The sequence below is a fragment of the Echiichthys vipera genome (genome assembly GCF_963691815.1).
Source record: "Echiichthys vipera genome assembly, chromosome: 6".
Classification (NCBI taxonomy): domain Eukaryota; kingdom Metazoa; phylum Chordata; class Actinopteri; order Perciformes; family Trachinidae; genus Echiichthys; species Echiichthys vipera.
Genome location: NC_139831.1, coordinates 29290769 through 29304575, shown reverse-complemented (window position 1 = coordinate 29304575; position 13807 = coordinate 29290769). Strand labels below are relative to the sequence as shown.

At 44.3% G+C, this 13807-nt stretch overlaps 1 protein-coding gene across 3 annotated transcripts; it reads right to left on the bottom strand.

Annotated features, from left to right (window-relative positions):
* Positions 1–3603: 3603 nt before the first annotated feature.
* On the bottom strand, positions 3604–12963 carry pcdh18b (protocadherin 18b). Of its 3 annotated transcripts, none has more exons than XM_083915089.1 (4): positions 10194–12963; positions 9686–9774; positions 9171–9340; positions 3604–4928 (listed from the first exon to the last, which is right to left on the bottom strand). In XM_083915089.1, exons 1-4 carry the CDS (start codon positions 12693–12695, stop codon positions 3976–3978), a joined length of 3714 nt encoding a protein of 1237 aa, XP_083771215.1. In that variant the 5' UTR covers positions 12696–12963; the 3' UTR covers positions 3604–3975. The 3 variants fall into 3 exon arrangements, with proteins under 3 accessions (XP_083771215.1, XP_083771217.1, XP_083771216.1); XM_083915091.1 differs by having other exon boundaries at positions 9225–9340; XM_083915090.1 differs by having other exon boundaries at positions 9686–9741.
* Positions 12964–13807: the final 844 nt, after the last annotated feature.

The following is a 13807-nucleotide window of genomic DNA, read 5'->3' as shown; positions in this document are numbered from 1 at the left end:
CATAACAAAAGTAGGCTTAATCTCCTACATTTGCTCACTCTGTTTTTTCACAAAATAAAGATTTTTGCCGTGCCTTGGTTATTTAAAAAACATACTAGCACAGCAGTGGTATAGACATCTGATATTCTATCAAATTCTGAAAAATCAAAAATGACAGCATTTCAGAACAAATAAACTACTGTATTTATAATATATTCTCTAATTTGATCACCAGAGTCTCTCTCTCTCTCTCTGTGTGTGTGTGTGTGTGTGTGTGTGTGTATGTGTGTATGTGATGTTGATGAGATTGTAAAATTAAAGTAAAATTGTAGTATATTTAATTAAGTTAATTGATATTTACGTTCATTTCATTTATTCTGTTCTAAATTTTGATCTATTTTTTTAGGTTTTTCAATGTGATGTCCAGCCGCAGTAATGGACAGTAATGCCCTGTGTTTGTTGATCCTCAGCATGTCAGTGTGCTGTATTTTCCCTGCAGGTCCCATTCAGCTGCTTCCCGGAAAGCTGCAGGTTGATGATTTCTCCTCCAGGGGGCTCTGTCTAGTTGTCTGCTTTTGCTGCTCTCTAGTTCCTTGCCAGGTTTGGTGCTGCTAATAGTAATAGTAAATGTGGTGGTAAGAGCTGGGTGCTGGAGTCATTGGTGTACAGTGCACACGCTGAACCTCTAGGTGTCACCCATTATCTAGCTGTTGAGGCAACAGAGGAGGGAGGTGTCTCCATCAAATCCAACTCCCTCCATGAAACTCTGTCTCTCTCTACAGCAGTTATTTCCATCTGCTTCCATGGCAAATTTTCTCCCATCACCCACCACAACTTTGATCCTTTTGTTTTGTGAATTCAAGTGGCTCTAAGATTGCTGACAGAATGCCGAGCCTCTGTGTTTTTCTGGGCTGATACAACAATCCTGGCTGTATCAAGTCATTTAGAGCGTACTCACACTGTCCTCCCGGACCGCGACCCGGACTTTAGGGTACTTGTCCCCCCTCCCTCTCCCCCCCGCGCCCCAGCCCCGTTTGTACTCACACTGCCAGGGCCGGCCAATGCTTCTTGCTGTCCATACGCCATCACGCCGTAACACGTCACACGCATTGATCGCGTGTGTGTGGCTTTGTTTACAAATCTTTCCATAGACCTCGGAGTTTTTGTGCGTCTTGTCGACTGTTTTTGAATATTTTCATCCGACCAAATCTGCAGTAAACACTCCACCTCCGCATCACACCAACGTGAACCTTTCACCGCCATTGTTGTTGTTGTTAAATGTCCGCGCATGGTCCGTCCTTCTATTTACATGTCCGAACAGGCGGACATAACGATACTGCCGTAGGGCTCGTGCTCGTACACGTGCGCACGCTCGTGCTCGTACATGTGCAGACGGCTCCGCTAAAGCCCACCTCTTTCAAGCGGGCCGTGGACGGCCCGCTGGCCGCAGTTGTGCGCGGAGCGGTTGCACTCACACTGCTTAAAGGTACTAGGCTTTAGCTGAAAAACCGGTTTTGGCCGCGGCCAAAAGGACAGTGTGAGTAGGCTCTTAGTGTTCGTGAAAATGCTTTAAATCTTCTTCAGCATAAGCAGGATCGGTCACACAAACACTGACAAGAACCCGAGATGAAGCCTTAGTGATGGGTAAACCTGCCTGTATTCTTTATCCACACTGTTTTTATACACTTCACTAGCTTTTTAATGCCCCGAGTTAGATGAACGGCACTCAAAGGGGATTTTCAATAAACAAGAGTTGGGCAGCAGCTAATTACCATTTTCAGTAATCTGGCAGTTAGTTGTACAGTCACTTGATTAATTGTTAAAAAAGAAGAAAAATCGATGGGGGGGGGGGGGCTCAGTGCTCACTTCATAATGATGAGAATGAGAATCAGAAAATCCTGATATTTGAAAAGCCATAAGCATGTTTTCATTTTGATAAATTACTGAAACAATTAACAGATAATCTAATAAAAATAGTTTTCTAATTATCCGTTAATTGCCTAAATGTTGCAGTATTGCATAAGAAAGTCAATTAATTTTCCCCTACACTCAACATTTGTCTTCATTACTATTAATTTATGGTTCTTTTTGATGACTATTTCCTTGAAAGCTTTAGCCTGAACGATTGAGCTGATATGTTGTGCATTTTTTTGACTTCTTACTTCAGTGAAATTGTAAGCAGCAGTTGCACCAGTCTTACCACAAGGTCCACTCCAGCAGCTGTTCTGGAGCTTTGACTCATAGATTAGTCATCATCGTGCTCAGAAAATGGAAATTTGAGCTCCCTCACAACTGTTCAAACTGTTGAGGAAGATTGTGTGATTGTGGGAAGCTCCATAACCAACACCCATAACAGCCAACGAGTGGACCTCGAGGCAAAAATGTGGACTTGTAAGACGTAACTTGACTTGACAGAAAATGAATGACTTGAGACTCGACTTGGACGTGGAAGATAGCGACTCATGACTTTGACTTGAGACATGACTCAAATGACTTGTCGTTAGCCAGATCGCCTACAAGTCGTTCCCTCACAACTCTTTAGCTAGCTACTGTTAGCGAGATACAGTATGTTCTCTCACAACTCCGTAACTAACTAATGTTAGCCAGGTACAATCTGTTCTCTCACAACTCTAGCTAGCTAACATTTACTGGATAACGATTGATATCACTAATAAACCGTAACACCAGAATTATTTGACTGAATATCAAGAATTATGCTACAAATTGTTACTGTCTGGCGGAACCTTGAATGTCCAAAACTGTAATTTTTCAAGAATGGGAGGTTTTTGCTGACAGTTTGAGGATCCATTGGTGTTACAAGATTTAGTCACAAGTTATTTTTAATGCTTTTCATTGGTTAAAACTTTATAAAACCCACACACAGATAACAATAGCTGATTTTTTTACAAATAAAAATGACAAAATATGGGGATATGAGGTTTCCACCAGACAGGTTAGATAAATTGGTGGTTAATATCATTAATCATCATTAATTTTCTCTTCATAAAAAACATATACTGCAGCTACGACTGCACTTATCTTGGAGGGAAGAAGTTACTTGAATTGATTTATCCAAGGATTTGATACTTTGACCACAGACTTGAGTCACGTCTACCTTTTGTTGACATTTCTGTCACCTACTAATTATTATAAATGCTTATTTATATTTCATACATCCTGTATTTTCTATCTTAACTGTCTGCGTCTTTCTGATTGGTTGTTGTAGCCAGTGGTTCTACTTTAAACATGTTGTTACATATTGTGAGTTTGATGCCTGACGAAGGCCTAATATCTATGATCAATCATCGACAGTGTAGATGAATTTTACATGAGTTTACATGCAAACCATAAAGACCCACTAATAATATAATAATATAATTCAGTTTTTGGTTCTATATAAAATCCTATAGAACCTCCCAATACCATACCTAAACTCAAATATAAACCACAGACACCTGAATAATTTTTGTATATTGTTTTTATTTGTGTACCGCCCTCCCCCTACAATAATCCACAAAGACACACCATTAATTCACTAATATATCCATGTATACATACTGTATCATAGTGACAAAAAGAATCACAATACAAAAGACAATTTAAATATGTAGAATGTCGATCGCATGTCAAAGTCTTGATTCAACGTTTTGTACTCAACATGCATTCAAAATATAAAAATAGACTTTTATTTTAAGTTTATATACACTTTTTTTTATAAATATAAGTATACAAATGTATTTTTAAAATACAAAGATAAATACAGTCACATAGTGTACATTGTGTACCAAACAGGCAATTACAAACAATTTTTTGGATATTTAGCATTCACAAAACACAATTATTACATTAGAAATGCAACTTTAACGACAATTGCAGTCTTGTTTTTTGTCTTTTTTCTGTCCTTCTTCTGCCACTCATAGTCCCTCACTTTTATTCTGAAGTAAAGGATGCAGTCAGTGGGTGGTGAATAAATAAAGAGTATAAGAAACAGGAAGTCTAGCTCTGCCGGACATCCTGTAAGAGTTTGTTGATCTCAGCCACTAGCTCGCTAGCGTCCACCAGCTCATGTCGGCTGTCGCTGCGTTTGCCATGAAGGTGGCTGAGCACAGAGTCAAAATCGTCTTCCTCGTAATTCTCTGGGATCTCCTCCATGGCCGGCAGCCACTTCGAGGAGGGCCCGGGGAGCGGCACCGGCACTGGGACTGTGGCCGGAGAAGGCTGCACCAGAGTGGGGCTGACCAGTGCTGTGAGAAGGGGGCTGCTGTGAGGTTTGGGGGTGTGGCCGCTGTTCTGAGGGCTGTTTTTGGGCGCTTGCGAGCCCTTGTGGCCGCTGCTCTGGGAGCTGAGCTTGGTGCTGGGTTTCAGGGTGTGGTAGCTGCCTCCCTGGTGGTGGCCAGATGGGCCGATGCTACTTCCCGGGTTCTGGAAGTGGGTGTTGGCGGCCCAGGCTGCCACGCCTTGCTGGTGGACAGAGGGGTTGGGCTTGCCGGGGAGATGACCCCTCCTGCGATCTAAAGATCCAGTCATGGGTACACCCACCCCGCTGAGACTAGTCGCCTTCTGGTTCTCGTTCACCTGGATGTACGAGTCCAGACCCTGGGGTAGCAGCCGCTGGAACACACTGCTCATCTCTGACAGCAACGATGTAGTTGACAAGTCTTCATCTGTGGCCTCGCCCCCAACGTCCCCTCCCTCCTCCTCTTCTTCACCGTCCTCACCACCCAGGTCCTTGCCGAAAGTGGAGAAGCTCTGGTTCCGGGCGGGGCCAGTGTCAGTGCAAGGCTGCGGGGTCTTTTCCTGGGAGAGGTCAGTCGCTTGGCGGGCTTCTTCCCCAGGTATGTAGAGGTTGCTGCGGTAGTCGGAGGACGAGGCTGGGGAGGCCAGGGGGGGCATCCAGCACTGATCTGAGTGACCCAGGACACGACACTCCTCTGTGCAGAGCCTCATAGCTGCAAAGAAAGGTAGAAATACTTGTAAGTAATCAGGAATATTGAGATGTCAAACGTTGAAAAGCACAAGATCCTCACATTTGAAAAGCAAGATCCAGAGATTGTTTGTCATTTTTGGTTGATTGAACAACCAAAACAATTAATTGCCTAATTGTTTCAGCTGTATTAATAATACATTGATTAGGAAATTCGTACTGAGGTCGGTTCAGTAATTATAAATGTATTGTATGTTAGTTAAGAATGTGACTACTTGGTCATAACTCCCAAAAAGGTTGGAGCCAACGGACAAGTGTCTCTTTTCAGTGAACAGTGGATCTCAATATTTGGTTTCTCCAAATTTTCAGACAAACTAAAGGATTGAATTCTACTTCGTAGGCTGAGGATATTCTCCTTCCACTAAAAAACCCTTTTAAAACCCATTATTGATCTTTAACATGCACTGTCACAGCTTAAAACAAGGCCATTTTTCTTGGATGTTGATGTTTAGAGCATACATTACTTATTGTGTCTACAGCATACAGAATAGTGTTGACATTAGAATATTGTAGATAATACACAGCGATGTCATTATTTTATGTGTATGCACATTTTCTCACGTTGGAACTGAACAGCCATACATTTGAACAGAAAATCAAAAAGATGCAAAGATGATTCCGTCAGTCGAGTCTTTCTCTATCCAGCTAATAAGTGTCTCTCCTCAGGTGTTTACGCTGCACTGTCTCTGGAAACACAGTAGAACTGTGCCCTAATTAGTCAGAAAGGCTCTCTGCAGGAAGACTGCCTGCTACAGTACCTTCCAATGTATTTACCACAGAGAGACAATTCAGCAAGGTCGATCAATGCCTATTACCCATTCAAATTAACTCCTCCTCTAAAAGCCCTGCATTTTTCCCTTTCAAGTCACTCTTTTCAATATTAAATCTTCAAATAGAAAATCTCTGAAGAATAAATTAGACAAATCAAATATGCCAACTTAAAGCCTTCATTAAAGGACTGCTGCGCTTTTCAGTCGTGCTATTGAGGGACTTCATTATCCCCTCATTAACATGAAAGGAACATTTATAATACATCTTAGAGCAGATGAGAAGTGCATTTGGGTGCACTGGAAGTGGAAAAAACAGTGTGGGGGCAGCGGCAGATTGTGTGCCCTGCTGATGAAAGGGTAAAAATGAAAGATTTAACTGATTTGTGTGTAAAAATGAAAAAGAGTATGACAGGCAAACATTAACTGAAAGCCTGCCTGTCTGACTGTAATGTCAATTCAGCCTACTCGCTGATTGATTTACTTGCCTTTCTAGCAAATATTATCAGAACACAAATTCTTCTTTTATTTCTGATAAGAAGCAAAGGGAGGGTGCTCGACTGAGCAGGCGGCAACTGCTGAAATAGGACATATTTAACCAACTATTTAGTATTGTAGTTTTGCAAAGTTGTGGGAGACCTATTAAAACAATAATTGTCAAAATCGAAGCTGCAGAGGCTGAGATTTAGTTCCTAGTACGGGGTCAAGTTCCAAAAGCCCTGGATCCTTTACTTCCCATAATACTACTCTGTAGTTATTCAATTTAGTTTCTCCAGGACAGTGTATAAACATTACTGTAAATATGCCAGAATTAGCCAGGAGGCTAGTTTTCATCTGCAGTCCCTGGCCGGGTTTGAAGTTGGCAGCCAAGAATTGTTGCCTGCCAGTTGCAAGGTAAATTCTCCCAGTTTTCAAACTCCATTCTCTCAATTGGTGACATGGGTTTAAAGTTATACATTTATCTCACAAGCTGAGCCACACAAGATATTATACAATAGTTTTCACTTCTCCTCCTCACAAGCAGTAAACTGACTCTGACATACTACAATAAGACAATAAGAAGTAGCCTCTGTGTACATTACATGCCTTCCTTCAGTCCTGCCTGTATGTGACAAGACAGTTTATTCCTCATTCAGTATACATTGTAATTTGTATGTAATCCATGTATTTATTACTGTAGAAATTACGTCCGGAGCAAATGGGGAAATCAGGTGACGTAGTATAAGACGCAGCTTCCACAACATTAAAACATGAGGTAATGTATTCATGAGTGAGCTTTGGAGGTGTTGGCAGGTGTGTTTTTGAACTGTGGACAGAGTCAGGGTAGCAGTTCCCCCCTGCTTCCAGTGCTAAGCTAAGCTAACGATATTCCCAGCTCTGTAGCTAACACACAAACTGGAGATTTTCTTGTTTCTAAGAAAGAAAGAAGAAGATGTGAATTTTTAAGGTGTCATACTATTTTTGGCCAAAACCAAAAGCAGAATAAGGAGTGGAGTGGTTCTCGTAAATGTCGTTAATCCTGCTGTTTTAGATCATTTCAAGTTTTCTTAGAGGATTCTTCATGAATTTGAGAATGACTGCAAGCCTGGAAGTACATTCGCTACCAATACTGTGAAACATCTTCTGAATCTAGATGGGCTCCCTTGAGCAGGGAAGTCTACAATATCCAGCCATAATGACAGGGCACCGACTAAACACTGCTTGAAATCATCCACGCTGCAGTGGACACAGGGGCGGGAGGCGGACTGAACAAACAGAAGGAGAAAGGTGAACTTTGAGACATAATTATGCTCTTCAGGGCTTAATCACAAGCGCAACTTGGTGCCGACTCCATAGCAACTATTCGTCACATGGCAATTAAATGCCTTGTTTTCATCAGAGGAGCACGTGGGCTTCGGGTTTGGACGGCTGAAAGTGAAGGCTCCAATGCGGTAAAAGGGAGAGTGACTAACGAGCAGAGCTTAGAAGGAAGGGAGGGGGGAGGTGTTGCTGATGAGATTGTCTGCCCGTCTGGGTCGACTTTAATTGGGATGTAGCTCAAATCCAGTGTCGAGTGATGGCTGTGTGGGAAGCTGGCTGGAAAGAAGCGGGGAGCTCTGGGAGGAGAGATGGAGTGATAAAAGAAGCTGCAGCAGCTTGCAACCTGTGTGCTCAGACAGGCTAAGAGAGGGAAGAATTGGACCGAGAGTTCGCTCGGTGCGTACAATATTTCGATGTCAGCCGGGTCAACCAATGTTCAACAAATGTTCAAAATTCTTCCTTGTTAACTCAAGCTTAGAGAGGAGGGGAAACTCCATGCAGTGTGACAGTAGGGTGAAGAGGTTGGTGGCTGTAAAGGAGGATCAGTTGAGCTATCTGCAGAGATATCTCAAGAACTTAGTGACAGTGAGGTAACTATTCACAAACCTCCAAGGCAAAAGCGCATGCAGCCCCTTGTGATGCAGAACCAAAAGGCATGCTGAAATAGCTAAAACAGTGGTTTGCTAACAGGCAACAGATGAGTAGAGTGAGGTATGATACAAACTATGTGTTGATCCAGGGTTTCTCAGGTTGTTTATGGCTCACAGCATTCTCACGGTCCCAGCAATAGAACAGGTTTAGGTTTTTTTCTAATTAAGTAGGTCTAATTTTGCCATACATACGTACATTGAGTTATCGGTTACTGCCCCTGAAATGATCTCTATCAAGCTTGACTCCACTGTAAGTGTTTGGAGAAAAAATCCAAATACCTTGTGAAGTTCAGTTAAAGCTAAGGAGAAATGACTGCAGCAACCAAAAACTCATTCATTACATATCATTTGAGTATTTTATTAAGATAATCTAGATAAAAATCTAAACATGACTTTTGAGATTCCATTCAAAACCCATTAAGTTGATACCTTTATTAAAAATAGATGGAAAACATATATATATATATATATATTTATCAGTCAAGAAATGTGCCACAATCTGTGCTCATAATGTGACCTCTAGATGGGGTTGCTACTCCAAGGTTGAGTATTTAAATTGTGGGCCAGTGTTGGCTCAGAGTAGATGACCGATGCATGTAATGGATGGAATAACTGATTACACTGAACAGAAATGTCATGTTAATTATAGAGCTGCAACAATGAATTGATTATTTGTCATCTATTAAATGAATCGCCAACTATAATAAACTGTTCAAGGTGTCAAGTTGGGATCTGGAATGTCATGGATATTGTTTACTATTAACTGACATTATTTGACAAAGCAGATGAAAATGTGAAAATAAATTTCCTTCAATCCAACTTTGCTCAATCTTGAGCTGTTAAATTGAATGGATGTATTTGGAAACCAACAGTAAAAAACAACTGAAAGACTGAACTTTGGATCCAGAACTAGATGCTAAGACAGGAGGGGAATGATGGGATATGAAGGGAGGGTTGGTGGGTGTGGTGGATGGGGGGCCAGGGGTGTACCTGCATGCGTTCTGTGCTGGCCATCAGGGGCATATATCTCAGTAAAGCCCTCACCAAGGAGCCTATCCATGGGTGACTCCCTGCCAGGCTCGTAGTCGCTGTCACCTGCCTCGCTGTCTCCGCGGCCGCTGTCCTTCAGACTGAACTTATCCATCTCGTTCAGGGCATATCTGTACAGAAGGACAGTCAGAGAGATTTGAAACATTTCTCAAAGAGGACTAACTAGTCATTGCCAATAATATTGTCAAATAGTTAAGGGAATGCCATGCTGCTGATGGATAAAAAGGTGCACGGAAGAGCAGAGAGCGCTCTGCGGAAGAGGTTTTACATAAAATTATGCAAATGTTATTGAGCATACAGTTTGACACTAAACCAAAAAGCTACTGGGTATGGATTTAAGGGACTATGTGAAAGTACTGACAGAATAATGTGCGCGATATTATAGAGGTGTGCAACAGAGCATCCCTTAATTCTGACCTTACTTCTGCCGATAATGGTTTTCAAAGCATGATTACCTGTAGCTCCTGGTGTATTTGTTGCCTCTGAAGCTTGGTCGTGGCTGGTACTGGCCCTGGTGGAGCATGGACAGAAGCTGTGAGACTTGCTACAATCCCAAGAGGAAAAAAAAGACAAAAAGAAAGAAAAAAAGACAAAAATAAAGGGGAAAAAATGAAGAGGGGAAAATGAATGGAGTCAAACAAGCAAGGCCACAAGACAATGTTTCTGGGGTGGGGGAGGGGGGCATGATATTGTGACTTGTTCTTGAATGTGATGGTCCACAAAAACATGACACAAAAAAACTCACAGAATATGGGATACATTCTGAACAAATACTGAATGTAGGACAAAAAAACATGCATAGTGTAGGATTTGGGATACTTAACAGATGCATAATCAAGCCTCAAAACACGTAAAGTTGCATGTTTATGCTACTTTTAGCACAAACAACAGGCATTACAGAGCATCTAGGTCTGAATAAAATCAACTCAAAGCATGAGAGAAAGTGTATTCCCATTGTCTTACCTCTACAGGAGGTGTGGCGTGGGCCAGCTCGAGGGCAAAGTTCTCCGGCACATGATTGGAGGAGATTGTTACCAGGCTGTTGAGGGACTGGCGGCTATGATGGCTCTGCCTGCTCCCCAAGGTGCCCCTCTCAGGTGTAGGGGAGGCTGAGGGGGAGCGTGGGTGGGCCCGTACAGGCAGAGTCCCGTTGACGGTGGGGACTAGGGTGATATCCGCCTTGTGGATCTGCCTTGCTGGTTTCTTGGGGTGGTTCTGGTAGCTGTTCTCTGCCATGCGGCAATTGTAGTTGTGTCTGGGGTCTTTCTTCTCACGGTTGCAGCGTGCAGTGGCGAACATCACCATGACGATGAGCAGTAGAGCACAAACGGCGCCCAGAGAGATGATGACAATGAGGGAGAGATCCAGTTGGGCCTGGCTGGAGCCAGTGGGGTAGAGAGGGGGTAGGATGTCCATATTCTCCTGCAGGGAGAGCCTGAAGAGGGCCCCTGTTGACAGCCGAATGGTGCCCCTGTCCTGCACTTCCACCCTGATCTCCATCACCTCCCGTGGAGCCTGCTCCAGGCTGGCGTTGGTTCTGAGCTCACATCGCCGAGCATCCATCACAAACAGCCCATCCTCATTGCCACCAACGATGGCGCAGCTCACCTCTCCATTGGTGCCTGCGTCGCGGTCCGTTACTTTAAGCGCAGTGATCAGCTGACCAGGAGATGCATACTTCCACACCGGCAGCTCTGCAGTGTGATTCCGGAGGGAGGGGGAGTGGATGATGGGCGGGTTGTCATTTTCATCCAGAACAGTCAGTAGGACAGTGGTGTTAGTTGATAGCACAGGGTTTCCCCCGTCACGTGCCTGAACGGTGAAGGCAATCCGGCTCACGTCTTCATGGTCAAAACTGCGTAAGGCGTAGATGGCGCCATTAGAAGGGTCAATGGTGACGTAGGTGGAGATGGGGCTTTCCTGAACCAGAGCATCTGTGATGCTATAGGTGACCTGGCCATTGGTGCCCAAATCTGGATCTGAGGCCACCACAGTCATCAGGTAGGCTCCAGGAGAGTTGTTCTCTGATTTAAAGATCTCGTAGCGGCTCTTTTCAAAACTTGGAGGATTGTCATTTTCATCCAGCACCTGAACGGTGAAGTGTTTGATGGTGGAGAGGCTGGGGGAGCCCCTGTCCTCAGCTATGACCGTCAGACTGTACTCTGACCTCTTCTCCCTGTCCAGCGAGACATTGGTGAGGATCATGTAGTTCTTCTCGTAGGTCTTCTGGAGTCTAAAGTGGCCGTGGCCGTGCAGCCTGCACACCACCTCGCCATTGAGCCCTGCGTCACTGTCATCAACACGTACCAGAGCTATGAAGGTGTCAACTGGAGCACCCTCTGAAATGTAAGCCACCTCCTCTTTGCCAGGAGTCATCAGGTTGATGTTTATCTCTGGTTTGTTGTCATTTACATCCACCACTTTCACCACAATCTTGCAAAGTCCAGGAATGGAATTAGGGCCCAAGTCTTGAGCCTGAACATCCAGCTCATAGGAAGCAGTGGTTTCATAGTCCACTTTTTTAATAAGAGTAATGTGGCCATTTTCTGGGTTTATCTTAAATGTTTCCAAGATCTTTGGCGAGACATGACTGCTGAAAGAGTAGACTATTTTCCCATTAGTGCCCTCGTCTGGATCTGTTGCATTTAAATCAATGATTAGAGTCCCTAGGGGAGAGTTTTCCAGCAAATTGATAATATAAGCCTGTTCATCAAACGCTGGGCTGTTGTCGTTTGAATCCGAAATGCTGATCTTGAGCAAGGTGGAGCCAGACTTTGGGGGTACACCATTATCCGAGGCTGTGAGCTGCAGCTGGTAGCTGGACTGCACCTCCCGGTCCAACTCCCTCATCACCAACAACTCCGCATACTTAGCCCCATCAGTCCTGGTCCTCACCTCGATCTTAAAGAAGTTGTTGGGTGTTAGGGAATATGTGTGCAGGGAGTTTTCCCCCACGTCCGCATCCATTGCGCCGTCCAACGGGATGCGCGTCCCCACGGACGCGCTCTCCGAGATCTCAATGGGAAGAATGGCGCGGGAGAAGTGCGGGGAGTTGTCGTTAATGTCCAGCACTTCCACCTCCACATGAAACAGCTGCAGATACTCCGTCGGCAGTGTGACCACATCGAATTCAATTGAGCAGTTCAAGTTTTTCTCACAAAGCTTCTCACGATCTATTTTGGTACCAATGCTGATCTCCCCGTCCTCCTCTCGGACAGACAGGAACGGCGTACTCCCTCGCTGCATAGCACGGAACCGAAAGGTCAGGGAACTCGGTAGTTTGGATAACACCCCGGCAACATCTTCTTTTAACCGTGCAATAACTGTGCCCACTTTCTGCTCCTCGTAAACTTTATATTTCAACGTCTTACCAGTGGCGCCGTGCGTAAACGCGACCAAAAGCAGTAGTTTGAAGAGTGCCGAAGAGAATATATTTCCTTTGGTTTGGATCATTTTTGTCCTCATCTTCTGTGCGCACACTGTGGCGATTACTTCCACAGTGGGAAAAAAATCGAGGGGGAGGGAATAGATGTGTTCTCAGACGTCTGGCATGTTAAATCCTCCGCTTCTGCTCACAGCCGCAAAACTCCGCAAAATAGATAATTAGATAATAAAAATAAATAAATATATATATACATTAGTAAACCCTCCTTTGGAAAAGAATTGCACACAAAGGCAAACCGCGGCGATCCCCTTGTAGACAGATCTGTTGCATATATCGGCGTATGCCCGTCGCCTCATGTGTGTGCGCCTGTGAATGAGAGTGTATATCTCGGTGAAGAAAAGACGCAGCTTTCTCCCAGTCTGTGAGGGTGAGAGAGTGAGAGAGAGAGAGAGAGAGAGAGAGAAAGAGAAAGAGGGAGGAGGGAGCCTGTGTGTATATGTGTGTGTGCGCTCCCCGCTCCATGCGCTCTGTTCTATCGCCTCTCCAGTCTCCATCTCCGCCCGCCCCGCACCCAAACTGCGTCTCATTTCCACACAAAACACTCCCCACCCCACCTCTTCCACTCCCTCGCCCCTCTCCTCCTAAATCACCAGAATGGCCTCCTTCGGGCAGCACAGGAGGGACTATTGACGGTAGCCCCGTCTCTCTCCCGCCTCCCCCCTCAACACAGCAGACACCCCGGTATAAAAAGTGTGCCAAAACAATGGGGAATATTCTGGGCTCAGCCACTTTGAACACAACCACACACTGACCCGCGACAGACTTACATTGTTACGGTTGCAATTCACTACGTGTGCCAACCCGGGTCTTTTGTCATGTGTGCGTAAAAACGCCAAGTTGTCGCTTTCATAATAATAATAATGCCACAGGGAAGCGTGCCCATCACTCTGAGTTGGTTATGTGACCAGTGCGCACATCTTAAAACCAAAATGATTATGGAGAGTTATGAGATTGATTTCCATCTAAACTATATAATTTATCTGCGCACAGTCACGAACAACATGCCTCTCCTTGATTCGCATATGCCACTAAATCTCAGTCCATATCTGTCTGTCTAAAGCCAGATATGCTCAGTAAGTCTCTGTTGTTATGTGACCACCATCCATCAGGAAAATATGTCTGTATTATAACT

What these genes read in the sequence shown, in the direction of transcription:
- pcdh18b (XM_083915089.1), bottom strand. Translation starts at nt 12,695, where the DNA reads ATGAGGACAAAAATGATCCAAACCAAAGGAAATATATTCTCTTCGGCA. An exon ending in AAATACACCAGGAGCTACAG is followed by an intron (nt 9,341 to 9,685) that starts GTAATCATGCTT and finishes CCTTCTGTACAG; the next exon opens with ATATGCCCTGAACGAGATGG. An exon ending in CCAGCACAGAACGCATGCAG is followed by an intron (nt 4,929 to 9,170) that starts GTACACCCCTGG and finishes CTTTCTTTGCAG; the next exon opens with CTATGAGGCTCTGCACAGAG.